This window comes from Anopheles cruzii, chromosome 2 (assembly GCF_943734635.1).
Source record: "Anopheles cruzii chromosome 2, idAnoCruzAS_RS32_06, whole genome shotgun sequence".
Taxonomy (NCBI): domain Eukaryota; kingdom Metazoa; phylum Arthropoda; class Insecta; order Diptera; family Culicidae; genus Anopheles; species Anopheles cruzii.
In genome coordinates this window covers 27,587,889-27,611,743 of record NC_069144.1, presented here as the reverse complement: position 1 = coordinate 27,611,743, position 23,855 = coordinate 27,587,889, and the positions used below count along the sequence as shown (strand labels likewise).

At 52.1% G+C, this 23,855-nt stretch overlaps 4 protein-coding genes across 6 annotated transcripts; 2 read left to right on the top strand and 2 right to left on the bottom strand.

Moving 5' to 3' along the window:
- Nucleotides 1-291: 291 nt before the first annotated feature.
- Nucleotides 292-11,860, bottom strand: LOC128268632 (uncharacterized). 3 transcript variants are annotated; one of them, XM_053005771.1, is made up of 8 exons: nt 11,777-11,860; nt 7,742-8,337; nt 4,811-5,272; nt 4,415-4,747; nt 3,863-4,348; nt 3,679-3,782; nt 3,555-3,608; nt 292-3,484 (listed from the first exon to the last, which is right to left on the bottom strand). In XM_053005771.1, exons 2-8 carry the CDS (start codon nt 7,866-7,868, stop codon nt 1,283-1,285), a joined length of 3,768 nt encoding a protein of 1,255 aa, XP_052861731.1. In that variant the 5' UTR covers nt 7,869-8,337; nt 11,777-11,860; the 3' UTR covers nt 292-1,282. The 3 variants fall into 3 exon arrangements, with proteins under 3 accessions (XP_052861731.1, XP_052861733.1, XP_052861730.1); XM_053005773.1 differs by lacking the exon at nt 11,777-11,860 and adding an exon at nt 8,535-8,613; XM_053005770.1 differs by lacking the exon at nt 11,777-11,860 and adding an exon at nt 8,426-8,581.
- A 599-nt stretch (nt 11,861-12,459) lies between these two features.
- On the top strand, nt 12,460-13,345 carry LOC128267647 (probable prefoldin subunit 6). The gene is made up of 3 exons (XM_053004533.1): nt 12,460-12,603; nt 12,687-12,787; nt 12,876-13,345. Exons 1-3 carry the CDS (start codon nt 12,531-12,533, stop codon nt 13,077-13,079), a joined length of 378 nt encoding a protein of 125 aa, XP_052860493.1. The 5' UTR covers nt 12,460-12,530; the 3' UTR covers nt 13,080-13,345.
- A 197-nt stretch (nt 13,346-13,542) lies between these two features.
- Nucleotides 13,543-15,713, top strand: LOC128278781 (GATOR complex protein NPRL3). The gene is made up of 2 exons (XM_053017510.1): nt 13,543-14,328; nt 14,399-15,713. The coding sequence occupies exons 1-2, from the start codon at nt 13,543-13,545 to the stop codon at nt 15,659-15,661; spliced, it is 2,049 nt and encodes a 682-aa protein (XP_052873470.1). The 3' UTR covers nt 15,662-15,713.
- On the bottom strand, nt 15,712-17,549 carry LOC128269382 (uncharacterized). Its single transcript, XM_053006833.1, has 4 exons — nt 17,232-17,549; nt 16,875-17,003; nt 16,276-16,804; nt 15,712-16,217 (listed from the first exon to the last, which is right to left on the bottom strand). Exons 1-4 carry the CDS (start codon nt 17,243-17,245, stop codon nt 15,846-15,848), a joined length of 1,044 nt encoding a protein of 347 aa, XP_052862793.1. The 5' UTR covers nt 17,246-17,549; the 3' UTR covers nt 15,712-15,845.
- Nucleotides 17,550-23,855: the final 6,306 nt, after the last annotated feature.

The following is a 23,855-nucleotide window of genomic DNA, read 5'->3' as shown; positions in this document are numbered from 1 at the left end:
GAAACATGAACCGGGGCGGCCAAGAAGAAAAGGCGCCCGCAGCCAGCTGACGACTGACTTGTTATAGGTCAAGGACATGGTTTTATGAGACATGGCCTCAATGGCGCATCATGGTCGGCGACACTTCTTCGGGACATGTCCAGCTATCCAGCCACCAGCCGGTGATCTACTCGAAACGATCCTCAGAACCAACATAGTCACTTCTTCGCGCAGATCGTGCTAGATTTCTTTCGAATGGATCCCAGGAATGGATAATGACAATGATCGACGATCGACCCTTGGTTTTGCAACTTGAGCCCCAACAGTTTGAGCTGCTGTTGGTGGGGATTTTTTCATTTATTTATTTCATCCTTTTTGTCTCATCTTCGCTCGCTGTTCGGACTGTGTCTCAAACAGTTCCGCTTCCTCTTTTATTAATTTTATTATTGTACGCTCTAGTAGTCAATTTCAATCCCAGGTCTCTCTCTCCCTCTCTCTCTGTCTGTCTTGCTCTGCACGCTCTGCACTTTTTTTCTTCACTTTGCGAGTTCAATAATTAAATTATCATTCTATTCTTTAATATGCATCGATTCAACAGGCTGTGGGGTGCACTTCCGGCGACGGCGGCGTCGTCGTCGTCGTCGACAGGTTCTTATTTTAAAACTTTCCACTAATGCGAGTATAGTAAAACAAAAAAAAAACGGGAAACAAAACCGACAAACGGGAACACGGGCTTCAACGCGTGGCCGGTGCTTGGCCACGTAACGCACTAAAGGGTTATATCAAACATTTTTTTTTTTAGTTTCGTCCGATCGCTTTATAAAAGAAACATTTACAAACGACCGCGCGGTGCGTGCTTCCCGGGGCACGACGGAGCGAAAGGCGAAGGGCCCTTACTGCTACTTTACGGAAGGGAGGGGCTGTCCGTTCCTGGGCGGCGGGCCATTGTTCCATGTCCAACGGCCAACACCGGTGCGGTGGTGCGGCTCGGAGGTTCGCGGATATCGACGCAGACGACGGTGAAGGGCCGTCCGCCGTCCGCACGTACCCCGCGTTCTACTAACATTAACGATGATGATGAACTAACGGACCGCAGGTCCTGGGTCCTTTCGTAGATCCGTTTCGGCTTTTTGTGGGTCGGTGAAGCAGAGCAAAAAGCTGCACCAACACGCGCTACGGTGCTACGGTTCACGGAACGTGTGCCGTTATGATGCGACGGGAATTTCGTGTATACGTATGTGTGTGTGTATGTGTGCGGAAAAAGGCAATGGTGTGGATTTAAGCATTTCTCAGTACCGCGAGCCTACATGATAAGGCAGCGCTTCGATGCGGTCGCCTTTCGGCATTCGGGTTCGAACGGAACAGCGCTCCCATTAAGTACACCGGAAGCGGTGGAGGAGCTCAGGTGGAGATTGAGTTTGTGGCCACCACCGTGGTCGTCGTGCTCGGTGCCAGCGAAGACCGGTGCGGGCAGATTGGTCGGAGAGTTCGGATTGTTCGTGCCGGTGCCTCCATCCCCAGCATCAAGCCGTCCCTGACCGTCGCTCATGTAGTCGCTATCGGTATCCGGCGACCGATCGTCGTCGTCATCCGCTTCATCGTCCACGCCCTCCGATTCGTACGCATCGGAAGCGAGACGGTCACGGCCCCGCTGGAGCTGCTGGAACCGTTGCAGGCGCTCCATGAGCAGCGGATTACTGTGCGGCAACACAAACACCTCGTCCGGATCGTGTACCTCCAGCTTGCGGGAGAGCCACCGGCCGACCAGCTGGCTCAACGGTTGCTGCGGCTCCGCTGTCAGTGTCTGGTGGCCCGTGCCTGGTGGTTCGCTTTCGAGCGAGCTCACCATGGACGATGCTTCCGGCGAAGCCAATCCGCACGGGGCCGGACTCTGGAGACCCGAATCGATGCTTTCCGTGTACCCACCACCGGACACACTGTCCCGCTTTCCGTGCGGGCCTCCCGCGGCCAGATCCCGACGCTCGACTCGATCGTCCTCTTCGTCGTCCTCCTTGTCGCTCGTGGCCGGTGACCGTTGTTTGGCAGCAATGGTTAGCAAAGGTTTTGCGACCTGTCCGTCGGCGATTGGCGTGTTTTCCTGTAGTCCCGCAACCTCTTCCTGTTGCCCATCCATCACCCCTATTATGGCCTTGGCCGTTGATTCTGGACAGTGGTCAACGATGCTCGCCGCAACAACTGACCGGACATCATCTTCCCGGTCGTTCGCCACTGGTATTGCAATATTGTCCAGGAGTTCCGTCGAACGTTCCTGCTCAGTCTCAGTCTCATGAAGGGCGTTCGCTTGCTCGGCCACCGGAGCCGACGACACCGGCAACGGCAGTAGCACCGTTTCGTGATGAGCCTCACCCACGATCGCTAGTGGCTCAGCTTCCGGTTCGGGGGGAACATCCTCCACGGTCATATCACATATCAGTTCATCGCCGGTCACCACTTCCGCCGGCCAATTGGTGCTTACTTCAGTATCCTCCGGCGTTTCGCCAGGATCATCGTTCTCGACAACCGTCGTCAGATCATCATCGTGGCCATCGTCGCAACCGAGGCATTGGTCATCATCTTCGGCCTCATCACGTTGATCGTTTGGCGCACTCTCGTTACAACCTCGCGCACGCTGCACCGTCGAAGTCGCGGAAGGAAATTCCGGTTCGATCAACTGGAAACCTTCGAGCGGCTGCCGATGGAAGCCGCCACCGGTGCCACCCGGCTTCCGGTGCTGTCTTTTGTGCTTTTGTGTCTTTTTCTTACTCTTTACCGGTCTGTTTACCGCCTCCGTAGTCACCGGTGGCGATGCCGCGACCGGAGGGCTAAGAACCGTGTCAACCGGAACCGAATTACTCACCAACGCAACCGTGGCGGCCCTGTCCACCGGCGCCGATTGCTTCGTGACGCTCTCCTCATGCGCAGGACTTCTGCGATGACTCACATCCGTTACGGTGGGTTCCGGTGAGCTCTGTTCCACTCGCTTTTTACCACCCTTCCGGACCGTGGTCCAGAACATTTCGCTATCATTCGTCCCCACTCCGCCGCCGCCGCCGCCGCCGGTCGCGATTTTCGGGCGCGTGAGATCGATGTTCTGTTCGGCAAACGCACGGGTCGATTCGATCAGATCCTTCCGGCGGTTCTTTTGTGCGGCGGCCAACGCTCGGTTTTCCGCACGAGCGGATACGATGACGGTGGCCGAACTGGTGTCACTCACAACCGCGGGTGTCAGCTGACTCTTCGCGCCCGTCTTGCATTGCTTGGCCGCGGTGGAAGCATTTTTGGATGACTTTTGAGCATTATCCTTTCGACCCGATCGCGGTAGGCTTTGTGTCGCCTCGACCGATGAAATCTGTTCGTTTGCGGCGCCGATCATCGGATCGGGAGCCGGCATTGGAACGGTCGGAAGAAACTCTCGTACGTCGGCGTTCAGCTGATACGGCTGCTGACCGGAAACGGTGGCGCTCAGGGTAGGAACTAAGTTACATTCGAACGTAGCGTTGCCGTACTGTGGGTAGGAAGCGCCAAGGTTTCTGAGGTTAGTTTCTATTTCAGGTGGTTGCTTGGATTAAACTCACCACTAGCGATGCCGGCACATCACCGGTACCGATGCAAGTGCCGCTTTCGTCCAGCTGAGTAACGAAAAGAAGGCACCGATAGCGGTTAAGGAAGCAATCTAAAGTCCCACCCGAATGTTCTTACCTCATCGATGTTACGGAACCGTTTCTTGCGCTTCCTGAAGCCCGTTTGATGCGTGTAAACCTCTCCGTTGGGCATCAGATACTCCGGGGCTGCCGTTTGCATTCCTTTTTTTTGCGGGGAAAATTTAACGGGGTTAGTTAGGCACAAAAAGCACCTCAACATCAGCAGCCCTAGCAGAACCTACCGTCGTCGTACAGGCTCATGAACCACGGTGGCTGGTAGTAGAGCGAGCTGCAGAACTGTCCCATATCGTAGGCCGCATCTCCGAACTGATAGCATCCTTCCTCTACTTCCAAGGCTTCGCCCGCCGTCCCCGTTAGTGTGCCGTCAGCAGGAGTGGCTGGATCGGTACACATCACCGGCACCATGAACCCATCCGGAACGGCCGCCTCCGACTCGGAAGCCTCCGCTGGGTCCGTTGCGGTAGCCGCGGTTTCATCCCTTGCTACTGCTGGACCTGGGACTTCTGAGCCGTCTAAGCATGCGGCCGTCGCCAATCCATCGATCGGTTCCGCCGCCACGATCGTTCCATCGTCGGTGTAGATCACACCTGGCACTTCCGCACCTTCTACCGCAGACTGCTGCTGCGGGCAGTTGCCGAAGTTCGGGGGATAGATGTACGTCTGACCTCCGTTGAAGTATGAGTATCCATTGTTGTCGACCGCAAAACCTATCGGAAACGGAATCGGATCGGTCAATCCGAGCCCCGGAGACAACCCCGGAGGGCATCGCTTACCATTCATCACAAGCACACCGTTTTCGGTGAAGTACCCGTACGGTAGGCACGGGATCGGGCCACCGTAGGAGTCGGCCGCAAACGACCCACCGTAGTCGGACGTGATGGACTCGGTCGTGGAAATGCTGTTGCTGCCACCACCGTTTCCACCGTCGCTGCCCTCGCTGCTGCTGCTGCCGGTCGTGCCGGCGATCGAACTGGACGCCGTGTTCTCGTTCGACGTGCTGGCGGTCGTCCCGGCCGTCGCCGTTCCCGTCGTCGGTTTCGGTCGCGAAAGGTACCCCTTCTTGAACAGAACATCCTGTCGCGGAGTGGTGATTCTCGTGTACTCATCTGTGGACATGGGGGAATACATTTCGGGGAATCTTAATCGGGAACCGTGCGCCACCATCTTACCATCGTTTATCGTATTGGTTCCTCCACCTTCGTTGGCGGTGGTCGTTTTGCTGGCCGTGCCGTCGTCGTCGGGCCGGCCGGCGTGCTGCGGTGCTGCTCTTCGGCCATGGCTGTCGTAGTACGATCTCCGGTTCGCCGCTCCGTAGTAACCGTAGTGGCTTCGGCCACCGTTGCTGCTGCTACTGTAGTTCCAGCCTGCGTGGCTGCGCCGGTCCGAGTAGTACGAAGATTGGGGCCTTCGCTTATGGTAGGGCGCCGACTGGCGTCGTTCCGAGCCGGACCCGTTAGCCGAGTCACCGCTGGTATCGGTCCGGTGGCCACTCTGTTCCTGTTCGGTGGCTGTGGCGGTGCTTGCCGGCACGCTCACTGCTCCGTCACCAGCGCCGCTGATCGGTGACTCTTTGCTGCTGCCGTGCTTCAGTGTGCTCAGTGGCCCATGGTGATAGGATTTGTTACGCGGACCTAGAATGAATCCGTGTGGTCACTTAGATTATTGCCACAAAAAACGGTGCAGTGCAGTTTTTTGACGTTCAATCAAACTAGGCTCTATATTTATAGAAGGTGGTTGAACGTTTAGCGACTCGAAGGACACGCACGGGTTCCGAACACTCTGCAAAATAATCCAGATCATTACGGTGCCATAACTCTGCTCGGGTTGTCTTGCACTAAACAACCATCAAAAACCAGTGGATCCTGCCCAGATACCGAAGCTTCCGCTCTCTGTCGCTCTGTCGGACCACAATGTTACCTTGTTCGGCCCCTCGCTCGGTCTCGGTCGTCTTTACAGTAAAATTGTACAATTTTGGCAACAGAAAAGAAAAGTAAAGTGTAAGCTATTTTTAAAAAGGTAATCCGTAAACCGTGTGTCCGTAACCGAGGAGCACCTATTGCGGCTGCTTCTGTCGTGAAGTGAGTGAATGCCTGCGCCTGTCCCCTCGCCGCCGCCCTCGGGTCGTTCTTCGTGGCGTACGCGATGTGTCACACGCCGCCTAGCCTAGTCCTTGCGTCACCAAAAATAGTGTTCCTTCGCCGGGCGTCAACTCCGCCGCAAACACGCGCGCGGGTGTGTGCGGGCGCCGCACACATTGGAAAACATTCGCATCGACAAGCACGGGCGGGGGGGGAGTGATCCTCTCACCCAACGGAGCGCGATCACGCGCTCGGTGGCGCTGTCCGAAGGGCTGCGTCTTACGACACAGCGCAGCGCAGCGCAGCCATCATGTGACCGAGGCCAGGCGTTCTCGCGGATTTGTTGTTGTGTCCGAGATCCCCTCCGATGGCCCTCGGATCCTTCGTACCCACTCGTGTTGATCGAATGGAACACTAAACGCCATCAACATCAATAATCTAACGCAAATTTTACGTTCAAGCACTTATCGAACATTCCTAGACAGAGACCACAAACCGGCCGCTCTCGTTAATGGGGATGGAATCCATCCCCACTCAACTCATTATTCATATGCACGCCCGTCGTTGGGGACATCTCGCTGGCATCCGCCCAACATGTGCCCGATCGATCGCCGACTGACCATTCACTGTTTGCGCGGGGGCCCTGAGCACACTTACACGGAGGACGAAAATGTCGAGCCAAAAGTGGAATGCCCTCTGGCCGGCCGGACAGCGGCGCAGCATCCATCCGTTAGTCAATTATCCCCAAAAAGCGAGAAAGCGGGAAAGCGGGTGACCCACATAATCACGCGGCCACTTACGTAAGGGTTTAAGAGACAAACCCGTGGCACCGTGGAGAGCGCAGTCGACCCCCGAAATCGCGCACTTATCGCGCGCACTCAGGGACACTCCTCTAGAACGGTACACAAACCTGATGTAATCAAGCGCCACCATTGCTCTTTCCGCCCATGAGGGATGCATGATGCAAGACTTGACGGTGGCTTCGGTGGGCCGGGGAGCGATAAAAGATAGAGAGACACGGCAGAGAGAGCGACAGCGAACTGGACCGGCCGTCCCAAAAGCCCGGCGTTATTTAATCAATCCGTGTGAGCTGCTTCTCTTCGATCCACATTTGTTGTGTCCTTCTTTTTCATTTCAGATAAGCAGACACATAAGGTATGCGCCAGCGACAAGATGCGCGTATGGGAGGACACGGTATTTGGACAAGGGAAGCCCGTCAGCAAAAAGCGTAGCCCGTCAGAGCATGTCTGATTCTATTTTAACGACGCCCCGTTACCATCGCCCTGGACCGGCAGATGCCGAAGTGAAGCGAGAGCACGGAGCGGAGGGGGCCACCGGCAAACGGTTTAGGTAAATGTGACCGAGACCCTTCCACAACACATGTGCGCTCTCCCTCCGGGGGCGCATATCTTATCTTGGGGTGGCGAACCACGCGACTCCCGAACGAATCCATCACGCCCCGCTCGCCCGGAGTGGATGAACCTTAAACTCGCTTCCGGCCGGGGGAACACACGGCACCGGTCGCAGGCCAGGTTGGAAGTCAGGTAAGTCGGGAAGGGTCGGCACCTTTACGGGCACCGGCAGCTGATTAGAAAGTGGATCATAATGAGCATGGCCCCAGAGCAACTAGAGCACCAGCAGCAGCAGCATCCGCGGAGCCGCGGAGTTAATTGGCTGAATCAACAATACCAGCCCGCCGCAAGCATGGCCCCGGCGAACAGTGTTAAGTTATTCCGTTGCGCCTTCCAGAGAAAGAGGCGAAGGAGAGAGAGATCGAAGACATATCGCTCCACATGCACAGATCGAGAGCGGCGATCCTCCGAACCGTCTGCACGCCGTTTAGTCGCGGTGCCCAAGATGCCCCGGTCGGTCCATCGACTCGACACCACGTGATGAGTTTATTTCTGGATCGCAAGAACGCAGGCGGGACCAATGCAGCGGGACTTCGAAGGCAGACATTGTATACTTTTCGCCCAATCCGAGTGTTCCGACTCCAGACGACGAAGATGTTGCTGCTCTTACCGTGGTGGTAGGGATGCTGGTGGTGCTGCTCGCTGTCGGACCCGGGAGCCCCCGAGGAGGTGGTTGTGTTGGCACCGTCCAGCGACAACGAGACCCATTTGGTTTTCTTCTTGGCACCCTTCGCCATCGAGAGTTTCCTAGGGGCACGCTGAAGCTCCTGGCGGTGCGACGTCCCAGACACGCTATCCTTCGGCTAGGACGACGACGGGCAAACGAAGCGACGGGATGGCCACTTCTGGTGCTGTTCGGACTGCTATAGACGCACGCAGCGACGCAGCCACACACCCGGGACTCGTTTCGTTCGATCTGTTGCCGGTCTGGATGCTACGGACGGGGACTGTTGGTTACGTTGGGCCCACGGGGATGATTGTTGACCGTCTCGGACTCTCGTGAACCTGATCCTTTCTTACTGATCCTAAAATTCGATTGCTGCTCTCTCTCTGTTCTAATTCACTGGCCCCCCCCGCTGAGGACACTGTGTCGCTGTTCCGCTCTAGAACTAAAACATTTTCACACTAACCTCTCACACTCACACGCGCGCGCCGTTTCTCACACATGCACACCCTTAAGTCGGCGACCCCCCACCGAATCGATCTCTGTAACCGAGAGAAGAGAAGAGACATTTAGCACAACTGCGGGCAGCTGGAAACACTGGAAAGATGGCACCGGATTCTGCGATCACACCTAACGCGTGCCCCGATCGTGGCCATTTCACTCTGGGTATGCGCAACGTCCGAATGGCCCCCAAATGGCATGTCACCCGCCCGCGCGCGCTTAGATAATCACTCAGCACCTTCCTCGTCTCGTCCTCGTCGGCAGCAGCCGGCGCACACACGACGACGGTGGTGGCAACAGCAGCAGTAGCTTCACGGTGAACGGCAACACCACTCTACTACTGATGCTGATGCTGCTACTACTGAGTGCTCGCGAGTCCTTGTCCACGAACCAGCGAGCCGAAAGCCGAACACCCGTCGTCTCTTGGCATCCTCTGCGAACGATCGCTGCTGCCATCGCTCTGACACCACCACCAGCCCAGTCCTTCCCCACCCGGACACTTCTATGAAGGTTGAACTACAGAACTAGCGGCAACGGTTCACATTCTTCTTCGCGTTTCGCACTCGATTTACGCTTCCGGCCGGCCCCGGCCAGCGGCAGCCATTTGTCGCGATCGAACCCAAAACGTCAAAATGAACGGTCCGGGCACTCCGGAATCGGTCCGGCACGCAAAGGTAAGAAAAAAAACGCTGAACTGAACTGAGAAAAAACAAATCGCGGACCACGGGGAGAGACTCGAGTCTTAAAATGTAACTCTCCGCCTGGGCCACGAAGGGGGGTTCTGTATTTTCTTCGCCCCTTTCTGCCCCGCCGCCGCGCCGTTGCATAATCAGCGACGACGACACGACACGACAGCTCACTCACGTGCTCCGGTGGCGGCGGCGGCGAAGACTAGGGGCGGCGCTGCGGTGCGCTACGGAATTAGTGTGAAGCCGGCCGCCGCGGGACGGACGGCCGTCTGCTGCTTCTTTTCGATGCCTAGGCGCCCGAACGTTGTTGGAACAACGTTTCCATCTTCAATGTCATACGGCAAACAGCATTAAAGGATGGTTAGCGAGTGAGATGGCTCACACCACGCTAGCCAAAGGCAACCAAAGCAAGGTTAAAGCAAGCTGGGAGCACGAACACACGAACCAGATCTTGCTGGCAGGCGCCTTCGTCCTTGTCGTCGCGCACTCTGATCGAGTGCTCAGTTGCAGAAATGCACATTTCCCCCCCAAAAAAACACTCTCACGGAACAGAAAAGAAACAATGCGAACGGGTTACAATGCCACAAAACAGCACGGACGGCACGGAAAAGTAACAAAGAAAATGAACCGCAGAACCGATTCGCCGTGCCGTGCCGTGCCGTGCTCTGTTCGCCACATTCTTGTCGGAGGGAACCGAGAGACGATCAGGCCACGCAGCAAACGGTAGTAAAACGATTTCAGTCAGTTTGCAAAGACACTTTTAGTTCGCCGCTGCACGTTCGAATCTGGCATCTCTTGCTTTCCTTCTTGTTTCTACGCCTGCATTCGTACGCATTCACGAGCACTGCAGCGGGTTGCCAAAAATGTGCATCTGCACTCGAGGGCAGGAGGGGTTTAGGTGGGGTGCATGTTCAGCGGCGTGCATTACAATACAAATGAGGCTGACGGTGACGGTGCGTGTTGCCTTCCGGTCTAGCGGAGGGCTATCACTCTCTCGAGTGGAACTTTCCCGATGGAAGTCACACGAAGGACAGCCAAGGCATGTTTTGGGGTTTGTGTTTTGTTTCACTAAACTCTTTCTTTATCTCTCCTTCTGTAGGATACGAAGAAAATGAGCCTCTCTATCTCTGGCCCTTATTTATGGCGATGCCGGCTTTGTCGGAAGGGACCATCCCTATTCTTAGGCAGCATAAAACACACTACCAAATCACAACAGCAAAGCAGGCGCTACGGGAGTAACAACAAACTAACTTTTCTCGACCGCCAGCGAAGGAAAGCGAGTGCCGAGTTCAATTGGGAAAAGCGCCGTTTGCCGGTGTGCCGCGAGCCGCGAGTTTGAGCACTCAACCAACCAGCGGAGAGGTTATAACGGTAAAAGAAAATGAGAGAGAGAGCACGTTTATGCACGAGATCAGCTGTTATGTAACCATAGCCGTCGCCGGGAAAATGCACCGTATGCTCTTTGCCGCCGCCACCAGCCGCCACCGCCAAGAACCGCGGACGGGCCACCACCGAAAACCCACACACACTCTCGCCGCACACACAAGCTCTTGGCGCCTGATGGGGCTATACCGTTGCCTAGCATTGCCCCCTTGCCGAGCATATGTCCATATGTCAACCCCCCCTGGCGGGCGTGTGTATGTATGGCGTTGCGAGGCACCAGAACAATCAGCAGCAGCGAAGGAACTTCTGTTTCGTTGCAAAGAAAAATGAAAATGCTTCTCTCTGGTGCTTTCGGCGGCGGCCGGTTGTGCAATATTTCGTCACCTACGGTGGGCTAATTTCGCGAATACGTTCAACGCAAGGTCCACACGCCGCCGCTTGATCAACACAATCGTTATTAAACTTGTTTTTTCGCAACCACAAAACGGCTGTCCGAGGTCTGATGAGGAAATCATGTGTTACAGCGGCCACACTAGGACCATCGGCCACTGTGTGCTGGGGCGAAGAACGAACGAATTTACGGTGTGATAAGAGGCATCTCCAAGGCATCGCGGATCTCCTAATCATCGTCGGGCCCCCGCGAAACCTGTCACGTCCAATCGGAGCATCAAAACAACCGCAGCCGCAGCCACAGCAGCACCACTTCCCAGGAAGTTCCAGCGGCACCCCCGACGTCCGCTTCCTTTTTGGTGGTTACGAGATTATTTGGCTAATTTTACAGAGCATTTGTCCTCTGGAACTATTCCAAAGGGCACCGATACTGTCGGGGTAGCCACACCACTCGGTGTTGCCGTCCTCTGTCCGAGCGCGAGAATTTCACAAACTTGGGAAAATCGATTCCCCAACCGGCCTCCGCTTTTGCTGGGCTCGCTTCTCTCGCTCTCGCTCTCGCCATGCCGTCATCTTCCGGTTGCACCGGGACACCACCGGAAGTGGTGGCCTGGCTGAGCATATAAATTTTCCGCAGGTTGCACCATCAGCTACTCCAACGAAAGTACGGAATTCCGGGAGCGTCACAAGTTCCGTCACACATTGGCGTGCGTGAAAGATTATACAATCCTTTCGGCCACCGTCTCCCGCGGGAATACTTCCGATTGTGAGTTCTTCGCACTTTTATTCCGCCGCGAGCGAGAGAGAGAGAGCGAGCTTCTTACTACTAATCAGTCCACTAATCAGGCGGCAAATATTAGCGGGGCACGAGCAAAACTAACAAACGTTACATCAAGAAGCACGCAATCCTTCTTTACCACGACGCACTTGCGGCAACATTGTGCCTAAATTGTAAACGTTCTGTGCCGTACACTAACTGGGGGGGGAAGAAAACGGGTTCGCTAGGGAGATGCGTTACCTAGCGCGGAGCGTGACCACTACGGCCGATTATCTCGTCGATCGCGGTTTCGCGTTCGAATCTGGGCGATAGTAAACCGGGAACTGAACGTTTGTTGCTCTGGCTTGAACCGCGAGACCGCGAGTCGCTCATCATCATCTTAGTCGCACCATGCTCTCTCGCCCTTTTCGTTATCTAACAGCTAAAGCTCAATATTCTGATGGGGTCACAAATCGGCCGTTAGAAGAGAATGCATCGCTCGTTCGGCAACAGGCTCTCTCTTCTTCGCCGGGGAGACTTCGTCTCTCTTTCCTCGGTGTATCTTTTCCCAACGGTCACTCTCTTGATTGAAGTGCATCGACTCTCCGCCGAACGGTGCATAGTGCAACTGCATCGACCCGTTCCGTTTTGTGCAATGCAGCGCCAGCAGGCGGTTGGATCATTCTACTCCAATCTTTGTACTATTTCTAAATTACTTTTCGTGATACGCTCCAAGAAATTTTTAATCAGTTTTGTTTGAAGGATGCAAATTTGCTGTTACTAAATCAGTTGTTTTAATCGCAACTTTGTGAGAGAACCCGCTTTTTTCAAAATCATCCTGTGCACGTTGTACACACCTTGGTCGGGTGAAGTGAAGTGTTTTGAACGATGCTGGCAGCACTGTCGGAATCGGTGTGACTGTCAAACCGCAAATCCACAAAACACACGAGAAGGATCAAAGTTTCTGTGCTGTGCTGCCGCTGATCCTCGCTGCTCACCGAGATTTACTGCAACAATGGACAAGGAAACCGCCGTACTGCAACGCAAGCTCGATTCGGAGCTGAAAAACTTCAGAGATTCCCAGAAAGGTACGCAAAACCCGCGCCCGCACATTGCCAAACCCGTGTCGAATCTGCCGGTAATGAGTGGTTCCGTTTTTCGCCTTTTATAGAATTCTCAAAGCTCATGCAAACACAGCAGCAGCTCGATGGACAATATCTAGAGAATAAAAGTATTCTGGAGGAGCTTCAAATGCTCAAACCAACCAACACGGTACGTGCAACGCACGGAGCTATGGCCGACAGTTCGTGCGCCAGATGGTCGCTCTTTAATGTGGATCCCCTTTTCCCTTCCGCCACAGGTTTACAAACTGTACGGCCCTGTGCTGGTGAAACAGGAGCTGGAAGAAAGCAAACAGAATGTCGGGAAACGTATCGAATACATTACGAAAGAGCTGAAACGCTGCTCGGAAAATATTAACCAGCTCGAGCAAAAGCAGGACAAGTACCGTGCGAATCTGCAGAAGCTCCAGCAACAGTACCATAGCCAGATGGCGAAACCCTAATGCGGTAGTCGGTGCCTCCGCCACGCTTTCATTATCCAGGGATTAGCATCCGCCACGTGTTTCATCGAACCAACGCGCCCGTTGCTAATACCGTTGCTCCGTTGCTACTTCCGTGTTTGGCGAATGTGGGTCATGTATTGATTTAACGTCGATTAAGTTTGCTACGGTAACGATGAAATTCCTGAGTTGCAATTGTGTTAGTCTCAAGCGAGATCGACATTCGGAGACGACTAATAAATAAATGGCTTAATTAATTCTTTGGCTTAGTAGCGGGGGATTTCTTATTTTTCCGAGGAATTCAACGGTGACGGTCGCTTTGTTTATGTTCGAATTGTTCGATAGCAAACTGTCGAGCTCGCTGGCAACACTGTCGAATGTTGTCACACGGTGCAATCCAAACACGCGGCACTCATTCTTATCAGTGGAATTGGAATGGTAGATATTGGACTGGTCCGTAAGAACGATGGAAGTTAATCCGCTGAGCATTATTTTGGTAAAATCGGACAGTAAGGGCGACCGATTGTTGTTCCGCTATCCGTACAATTTGCCGCAACAGTTCCAGACGGCCGTCATACCTACCAGAAAAACACCCTATTCGCTGATCAACACCGGGGACGATATCTTGCAAAATGTGCCTCCAACGAATATTTGCTACGGTAAGCAACACGATAATGAGACCATGTACCAGTCAATTAACAACTCTTGCCGGCGTTTCGGTGCAGACCAACTTTACGGGATTTCCGACAAAGATCTTGCAACACTGTTCGCGGTCAAGTCGGAACTGTGCAATCAAAAGTTTGAGCTTAAGGTAAACGATGTTCGGTTCGTATCTCACCCGACCCTGCTGCCTGGGAACGAGCAAAAGTCTTCCTACGTGCAGATCAACGTCGTTTTCGCACTGCACGCCTCGGCCAGCTATTCCGTCGTCCGGTGCTACTACGAGCTAAGCAAACGCATCGGTATGGCACTGATCTACGAAGAGCGTCGCGATAGTTACTTTACACGCGAAATCAAAACAATGGTTGCTGTGATGGACGAAAACAGTGCCCTTCAAGAAGCTCTCGAACAACCGAGCGGACCACCGGCCGGAACCGGTGGCCCCAGTGGGCCGGGCGGAGTCGCCGGAACAGGCCCGGCGGCGACCAGTGGCCAAACGACGGTGACGAGCGCAGCAGCGGCCGCTAACACGGCCGTCAGTGTGTTTGATACGATACTCAAGAACACCACGCTGGCCCCGTTTATTAAAACCGTACGTAAACAGATCACAAGGTAGAGGTTCGTTTCCATAAATCGAACATTGTACTTGAAAATAATTTCAGATTTATCACGATCTGTGCACAACCGGGGTGCTGAATGTGACCATGAACCAAACGGTCACACTGTGCTTCTGCTTGCCCCAGAAGGCGCATCAATTTCACAAAAAAGGCATCATGGTTGAGCCAGAAACGATTGACCGGTGTCTGGAGGCACTGAAACCATACCACGGCATGCTGCTGCTGGTTGATCCGTCCGAGCTGTTCGATTGCGTTCCACCATCCGGTGCCAACATGCTGCTGCAATTGATCGAAGTTTACAACCCGCTGAAAAGCTTACAAAATATGGCCTCCGATGCAGAGCTACTGATCGACTACGTCTACCAGATCGTGGGTCACCTCGTTTACTGGGCGAAAGCAACCATTATCTACCCGCTGTGTGAAACGAACGTGTACGTGATTGCCCCCGACGCGCAGCTCAACATTCACTCGAATCTGCCGGACAAATTTGCGACCAAGTTTCCCGGTATGTCGCTGTTCGAAGTGATTAGTGACTTTTCACTTCCCACTTCGATCGGACATCTGACAACGCCGCTGCAGCATCCCGCTCGCCAGGGCCGACTGGCGCAGATGGTGTTGTGGATGCTGCAGCATCATCTGCTGATGCAACTGCACACGTACGTGCAGTTTGTGGCCAATCTTGATGGCATCGAAGGAACGGACGGACCGATGGAGGGATCGCCGCAGAAGGACATCCGGGACCGAGATCCTACGAATGCTCCGACCATAGGCGGTGTGCTGCTGTACGGTAGTTCTGCACCGAGTGGCTCAACGAGCCAACCGCTCGCAGTCCCATTCGCCAATCGGAAACATTCACTGAGTGAAGATCGCTACGCAGACAGTCTGTCGGAGGGGCTGATTGCGACACCGGCGGCATCGAATACGCGACCCTCTTCAGCGAGCCATCGGTCGAGCGTTGGCGGCGGACTGCAGACTGCATCGAGCACCGATAACGATGAAAGCATCGCCTCGATCGACGACGATGACGACAAACTGCGACGATTGCTGGCGGCTTTCCCCGAACCGGACCGTACAGCCGTAGCACGAGTTCCTGCCGCCTCGAGCCCGGAAGACCTGGCGCTGATGGTGCGCTTGTGGCAGGCCGGTTACTTCAAGGGCGAACACCACCTGGAGGAGATCATGTACTTTGAGAATCTGCGTCGATCGCAGCTACTTCAGCTGGTCGACAAGTTCCGTGAGGTGCTAATTATCTACGAAACCGAAGATCCCGCCATAGCTTCTCTCTATACGGAACAGGCCAATGTGTAAACAATCGAATGGGCAATTGAATAGGCGAATGGAATAATAAGTACCGTGGCGTATTGGAATCACTTTTTGTTTAATTTCGCCCTTCAGCTGTATATTGCAGTAGAAAAACGGTTTTTGGTGCGCGTCCAGCCGGCGGGTGTGTTTCATTCGAGATACTTCGGTCTGGCTTCAGAACCACCGTAAGCTATGCCGATCGGAACGTTGGTTCACCCTCGAAGGTGCAGCCGGATCGCTTGATGATTTCGCGTGCCGCCCAAATGCCGCACTCGATGCACGTGTCCAGGGAGCGGTGTTGCACGAACTGCGCCAGGAAGCCACCGACAAAAGCATCACCCGCTCCGTTAGTATCGACAATTTCGTCGGCAGTCAACTTGTGGACCGCAAATTCTCGTACGCAACCGTCAGCAAATAGCAGCACCGGGTCACTTCCCTGCGTGAAGATGACCACTCGCTTCTTATCGCCGCCGCGTGTATACCGCCAGTCGGTGAGCCGTTTACCGATGCTGACCAGGTCTTCCTCGCCATTCAGGAGCACTTTGCCCAGGGCTTTCGCTTCCTACGATGTTTCAACGCGGTGTTATTCAAAACTCGGTCCGGGTTTTCCGTAATCTTACCGTCTCGTTGCCAAACAGCACGTCGATTAGGGGAAGAACTTCTTCGAGATTATCTTTGTAAAACATCGGCACGAACGGTGCGCTGAGATTCATGAGGAACGTGCGCGTACGACTCGTAAGCAGCGTTCGGCACAGGTACTGTACACTCTCGAAACTGGCGGTAAAGAAAAACCCGGACACATACACGTACTCGGTCTGGTTCAGCAGTTCCACGTTCGATGGCTGTTCCAAGGCTTCGCGACTGAAATCGTTTGCCGCCGCCAGATTGGCGCACAGACTACGCTGCGTACCGGTGATTAATACGGCGCACGTTCCGGTCGGATTCTTACTGGAACGCTGATACTGCGCATTCACACCACTGGCGGTGGCGCGCTCCTCCAGAATGCGGCCATACTCGTCTTTTCCGATGCAACCGAAAAACAGGGCAACCCGCGGTCGCCGCAGTATCCATTGAGCGACACGGAATGAGTTCTGCACACTACCTCCGGCAATGTACTCGGCGTCGTACTTCTCCACCAGTTCCTGGTAGCTGCAAAGCGGTACAATCACAATAGACAATCAATCTTTGTGCGTAAAAGTGAGATAGGGCTGAACCTTACACTGGCATATGTTTTTCTTCGGCCAGAATAGCATCGTTTGGCTTCAGGTCGTACTTCTTTAGCAGCTTGTCGTCCACCACGGCCGAAATGTCGAGCAGCGGGTTGCCAAGGCCCACAATCAGATTATCCCTAGCGGAAGTGGAGTAGACAGATAAAGGGTGATAGTTGAGCTAGTTAACAACAACAGGCGGTCCATCGTTTTACACAGGAAGGAAAGGGGCTCCGTTGCTCACCGCGGTTCGAAGGCCCTGACCCTCGTTATCTTCAATCAAAACATTTCTCCGCACCGCGTGCTCACCCTGGCTGGACAAAATTGCGACGGTGAACGTTCGAGATTCGCCCGCCTCATGAACGTACCTAAGCTCCTCCATGGTGATTATGTAAAGATGAGCTAAGCGGCACCAACAAAGCAAATTCGAATACGCGACAATTTAACGGTGGTGCACTTTACATTCGCCGCGTGTACGATCGATGGGAAAAAACTATTCACAAGCGCACTCTTGGGCCACGTTGTTACACGCCGGTGGAGCCAAACATGCGATGGGGCTATTAATAAACCACTCGCAACGCGCTCTGGTTACATCGGCCAAAAGCTGTCCGCGTTAACCGGCAATCCCACGTGCGCCCGACGGAAACAAACTAACAAACGATACTAAAAACACCGTATTCGTTCATCGCCGGATGAAAACACATAACACATGATCGCGAGAAAGGAACATACCAAGGTATATATAGAAATACTGACTCTTTTCAGCGTAAATAAGGAAAATGAAACGAGGTTTTCCTCTATAGTAAATATAGAATACTCGTTGAAGAAACATCCGGGAGAAATTTAACCATAGCGAAATTTTTATTAGCCCTTGCAACGGTTGATTTTGTTAGAAAGTGAGCAATTCACCCCAGCTTGTAACAACCTTGATACCTGTCAAACCAACGGAACACCGACTATTTTGAATCAATAGTCGACCAAACACCACTCGTTCAGTTATAACATTTAACAGATTTTTGATGATTGTAAAAAATTTTACCACGAGTTGGCACGATTGTTGCCTTTCTTTTCTTATTCATTCAACACTTTCTTCGGCAACCGTTCTTAGGTAAAAGTGTTTAAATTTCCATTTCGCCGCAAACAAATGTGCGTTTTTTCTTTGTACATCTATGAAAATCGTATCACCGAGACGCTTCGTAAATAGATTTCATTTTAATTACAAGTCAAAAACTATCAAATCAGCTTGTTTTAATTTTACTTTTAATTTTTACTAGTTTTAATTAGTTTTACTTTTTTTCAATAGATGGCACATTTCAGTTACAGTATGTGACCAAAGTCGACGTGTATGTCGACAGAGTATGTCGACGGCGGTCGAGAAAAGAGTGCCAGAGTTCCACACGCAGAACCAAATGCAGCAGCAGAAGCAGCAAAAGCAAGTTCGTAGGTCCGAGAAAGAAGTAATAAGTTTTCCTCGCTAGCGTGCACTGGAAGTCAAGAATTGGAGAGTTCAGACGGTGCTAGCAAAATGTGGTGCCAGTGAAGGTGTTAGATTTGTGCGTTTCGCGGCGAAAAGTGCTCTTTTCCGCGCAGAGTTTGTGTGGCGCGGCGACGGCGGAGGCACACAGCTTGGGAAGAGGAAGTGCAGAATCCAACATCGACACACACCGACCGCCACCGACCGAATCGTCCGAAAGTGGCCGCAACAGCAGCAAAGTTGTTGCGGGCACCAGCAGGAGCAGAGCAGTGGCTGGCAAAAACGTAAGTCTCCCACACACTTTTCCCGTGATTCCTTTTCCATGCAACCGTGTCATCGTCGTCGAGGGAAAGTGCATAGCAGGGGGAAACCCATCCAAACATCCCCATGAGCCCATGAGGTGGCGGCGGGGGGACGCACCTAAAAAAAAGGATAGGACAAAAATGTGCTGCTGGCCGATTTTACTGTCGCCGCGCGTCGATATCGTTCATCGCATCGCAGCAACCAGCATCCCCCAGTCGAAAGGGTAATATTCCGCGTGCCCGACGTGCGAACGTGTGCCTGCGTGTGTGTGTGTGTGTGTGCGTGCGTGTATTTGCAGTGCAAAGTGAGGAAGGAAGTCAGAGTAACAGCGAAAATAGTTGAACGGGAGCGCGCGCGAGGAGTGATGAATGGCAGGAAAAAATCAGTGAAACGGCGGAACTTTGGCCCTTGCCACCGCACACTTCGAGCGCCCGCATCGAGAGCCGCGAGTGCGCGCCTGCGTGTGTGCGTGTTTATGTGCGCGACCGATGGTGGTGTGCGGTGTGTGTGTGTGTCGCGTAGCAGAAGAGTAGAAAAGGTGGTACTATTATAATGAATACACAGTAGCCATTGCCGTACGCTATTGCTGCAACGCGCTTTGAATGGCAAAAGAGGCGGCGAATGGAATGGGTGCGGCGGAAACACGGCGGACTGGCCTTTCGTCGGTGTGGCATCGATTGATGTGTTTTTTCGCCGAAACTGGCTTTTTTGTCAGCCATCGTTCTGAAAGCGATTGTTGCGAAATCGGTAAAAACAAAGACTCGGTTTAGTCAGATGCAGTTTGTGTTTGTTTTTTGCTCAGACTCAGGCTGCTGAGATGGATATTTAGTATTTTTACTCCGCTTGTTGTGCTGCATCTCTGTACACACGGGCACATACAAACACGCACGCACACATTGGCCTATGCATTTACACGGTACTGACTGTGGACGGTAGCGCCCTCTAGGTATCGCCCACGAACTAACTGTGTGCGATGGTGTGTGTGTGTGATTTGCATCCTGAAACTTGATGTCTGCTTCTAAATGCCTAAAAATGATCCGAAATTGAAGCGAAGGGAAAAAAATGCTCGGAGTGAGGAGTGGAAAAATATATTTTCGATTATAATTAACGGGGCGATTAGTTTTTCGCGGGACGAAACTGGTTAGAAGGCAACACAAATTCGAATCGTGCTTCTGCAACTCCAACTGGTGTGCGTAATATGTATGTTTGAATGTTTTTTCAACTCCACACAAAAATGGTGCATCATTGGTTTATTGGTCGTTCGATATCCTGCGACCAGTCCGTGGCCGCCGCCGACTGGTCACAATGTAACGATTTATTTGTATTTTTGTAGGGCCGTCGTTAGGAGTCAAGCGCCTCTCTCATATCGGCCTACTGTGAGCAACGATACGATCGAAACAAGATACGGCATGATAGGCGCTGCACATAGCACACTTTGCACTCCACATAGATCGATGGGAGTTGTCATTTAAAAACAATCGAACGAGCAATCAACCGCAGCTGCTGCAAATGATGAGGGAGGGAGGTGGTAGCTTTCATCATCAAAAGTGATTGCCGCGGAACGAACTGCTTCGTGAAACAACTACGTGCATTGACCTGCTTCGCCGGGGGCAGTGTGGCAAAATGGCACAAGAGATGTCAGCATGAGGTTTAGAGCACCCCTTCTCGAATGCATATCGGGGTGAGAGGTACATCATCGGCCTATGCCATTTTCTGTTGTATATTTTCAGTTAAAAATGGTACCACGGGCGCTAAGAGCGATTCCATTTCGATTACGAGAGCATCATCACAACATATTGAGAGAGCCACAGATACGAGAGACTTGTCATTTTACCGTGGACCTGGGAGCAGGATTTGCGGAACGCTCTCTCGGTCTGGGCCGCACTTTCGCATTGGCACACCAAAGCATGACGGGCGGATGTTATTATCGACCACCAGCGTCAAAGTGGTTTTGTGTCAACTGTTCCGTAGGCCCAGGGAGAGCGCCCCCGGATACGGATAGGACATCCGCTGGTGTGCACAAGCAAATGATCAACATGATTTGTTTCAATTTGCTACCAAGCTATTCCGCTATGATAACATCGTTTCCCGCCCTGCTCCCGTGTCTGGTATCGGATGATGCTGTCAAATGTGCGGAAAGGCAGAGAACGCAAGTTGACAATTCTATTATTACGCAACACGGTCCGATCCCGGCGGTCCGATCCTCTGCGACGCACCGGAATGTTCTCTTTGGTTTTAAGTGATATTTTTCGGGTTGCGCCACACACATATATTTTAAGTGCGAATATGTGCTGTGTTTCTGTAAACAAGCCGGGTTGATACCGTTGGTGGTGGAACTTGGTGCATTTTTGCAAAACAAACGTAATCTTTTTGGTATTTTTGTGAGGTAATGTTTCAGTTGAAATTTACCGAGGCTACAGTTGCTATGGTTACCGTTTTGCACAAACGCTCTTAGTATTATAGCCTCAAATGGTCTTATGCAGTAAAATGTCAGACCGTATTTGAAGCGCCGGAGCACACTATTGCTGGTTGTAAACGGAAGCAAAACTTGCTGTCATTTCTGGCTCGAAAAACAACGTGCTCCGTCCGTTTGGGCAAGTAGAAATAGAAGAATAGACGCTCGCGCTTACGCTGACTTTCGACGCTTATGCTAGCTTATTTAGGTGCAGTTTTTGCGATGAATTCCTTCGGTAGCCCCAGAAACTTTGTATGATGGATTCTCGGCAATCATAATGTCTCCTAAAATCAAACAGGAAACTATTATAAAGTTACCGCGCCATCTTTATTCAGAGTTGCTTCTGCTCGTGCCAAACAACTTGCGAACTGTTGAGAAGATCTCGAGAAGTTGGGTTTTGCAATAAATGCGTTGTTTACTGAGGCGATGCACTTTTTTCCTCGTAGTGGTGATAAAGCATTGGAATGCGAACGCGCTGGTACGCAGGTGTGTGTTTGCGTGTGTGTATGTGTGTGCAAGTTCCGCTGTGCTGTGTGTGATCTTCGATTTCGGTCTATCAATCAAACCACATCACAAACCCACCTAGTGAGGAAAGTGTGTTTCCTCAGCAATTGAGTGTAGGAACAACATCCCCAATGCTGCAGACCGCGTCCAGCATGAAGCACCATTGCGTCAGTTGCAATCCGTTGAACCGAAAACGTGAACACTTTGTTTGGTTATGGTTGACAAAGGTGGTACAAAATCAAGCACCACCAGCTTTTCATAGCGTTCCGGGCACGTTGAATAACTGTAGCCGATCATCGCGATTGCCGGTGACGCGCGGCCACTGGAGTCGGGATGTGTGTGCTTAGGACGAGTGCAGAAGGTACAAAAATGCGGCAGACTCCGAAAAAATGTGCTAGTGAGCCATTTTATCTTTCCACAAATATCCGTTCTTTGCTTTCGCTCGGCATACGTGACGACGACGGTGGTTGTTGCGGCCGTGTGCGCGCAATGGGTGAGAGTGTAGATGTGTGTCGCGGCAGACACTCTAGTGTGTGGAAAATGGGAACAGGAAGAAGAAGTCATTATTATTGATGCTTTTTATTGGAAGCGTGTAAGGTTATGTTTTTTAAGGATCGTCCTGGTGCACTAATTGCAATGCGAGCAAATGTGGCTAGTTGTGGCAACCCATTCCTTATCCGCCGGCCAAGCTGAAGCTCTCGCGGCATGGTTGAAATGTGCAACGCAAAATATCAATGCCGCCATATTTGTTTTTTGTTTTGTGCGAAGAGAACGAACACACGCACACATGCGATGTGAGTGAGTAAATTTAAGAGAGGGAGAATAGTGTCAGGCTGTGTGAGAACTATGTGAATGTGTCAGAATGTGTCGTAGCGAGTGTGGAATTGAGAGAGGGAGCGAACAATTCATACTATCCCCTGTGGAATGTGAACGCGCTCATGGAATCATCGCCATGACACTTTGCTGCGTTTGTGTGTTTGTGAGATTATTTTTTTTACTACTAATTTGTGTCATAAATTCGACCTATTCGTTTAATTCGTTTAAAAAAATACAAACACACTGAGTTTACTAGCTTTTTACTATGAGTGAAAGGAAGAGGACGCATTTAGTGAGTGTGCGTGAAATAATAAGAGAGAAGATAGGAAAACGTCAAGCTGTTTCCATTGTGCGCACTCTCGACGCTTCCTTTTGACTCACACTTTTTAGTGATTGTGTATGTGTGGGTAGGACCCGTGCGTATAGATTGCATGTGTGTTCGCTTTGTTGAACCAGAATTGAATGCAATTGCGCACACGCAATGGAACACACGGCTAGTCCTCGGTGTGTTGGTGTTGCAGTGTTCTCTGCCGTTCTCGGTTTTGGTATTGATTGCTTTCGCTTCTCTCGATGCCCTTTTGCACTGGTGTGGGTGTTTGGTTGGGTGGTAGAGTTTAGCAGATAAATTCCGTTCGTTTATGGTATAGAAGTTGAAGGTTCCGAGAGACATGTAGCGAATACAGCAGCAATAGTAGCAGAAGCTGCTTTTGTTTGCTTTGGTGGGAGTCGCTTCTCCGCTTGGTTTGTGGATGCCTTTTTGTATGACGCAGTAGGCTGACGGAATATTGTCCAACCTAAATTGCCGGATGGCTTTGAAGACTAATGCTGTTGGTGCTAATATTATTTTAATCGTCCATAGAAAAAACATGAAATTAAATCATTGCTTTATAGGCATTTCAAAATAAACGCAAGATCGTATCTCTTTCGTTTAGATGAGCTTGCAGTGTGTACGAGTCGTTTACGGAAATGTCGATAAAAAAGTTGCGCTCCTTTCCACCGCCACTGATCATGCCCGGCCTTGAGCATATACACATAGGGGGTAAAAGACAAGTGCGCATGTTTACTGTTCACTTCCAGTTTCTTTCTTCATCGGCAACGCGTTTTGTGTTGCCTTTCACGCAACCAACAAGACGCTTTTATCGCTTTTTTTGTGTGATTCGTTGAGTGACGGGAGTACCTTTTGCACCGGGGGCATGATCGATAAATTGATAGATTTTTTTTGTTCACGCAAAGTTGCCGCACTTCTCTTGTTGTAAAAGAAATTTCCGTGGATGCAATTGTTTAACGCTCCTTTCTCTAACACATTGTCTCTCTGTTGCAGGAAACTTGCTCGTTGCTATGAACCGTTCTGACATGGCCTTCACGCTGCCAGCACTATCGGACGTTAACGAAGGCCATATCGATATTATTCGTAGTGTCGGCGATCCACCAGCCGTAGTA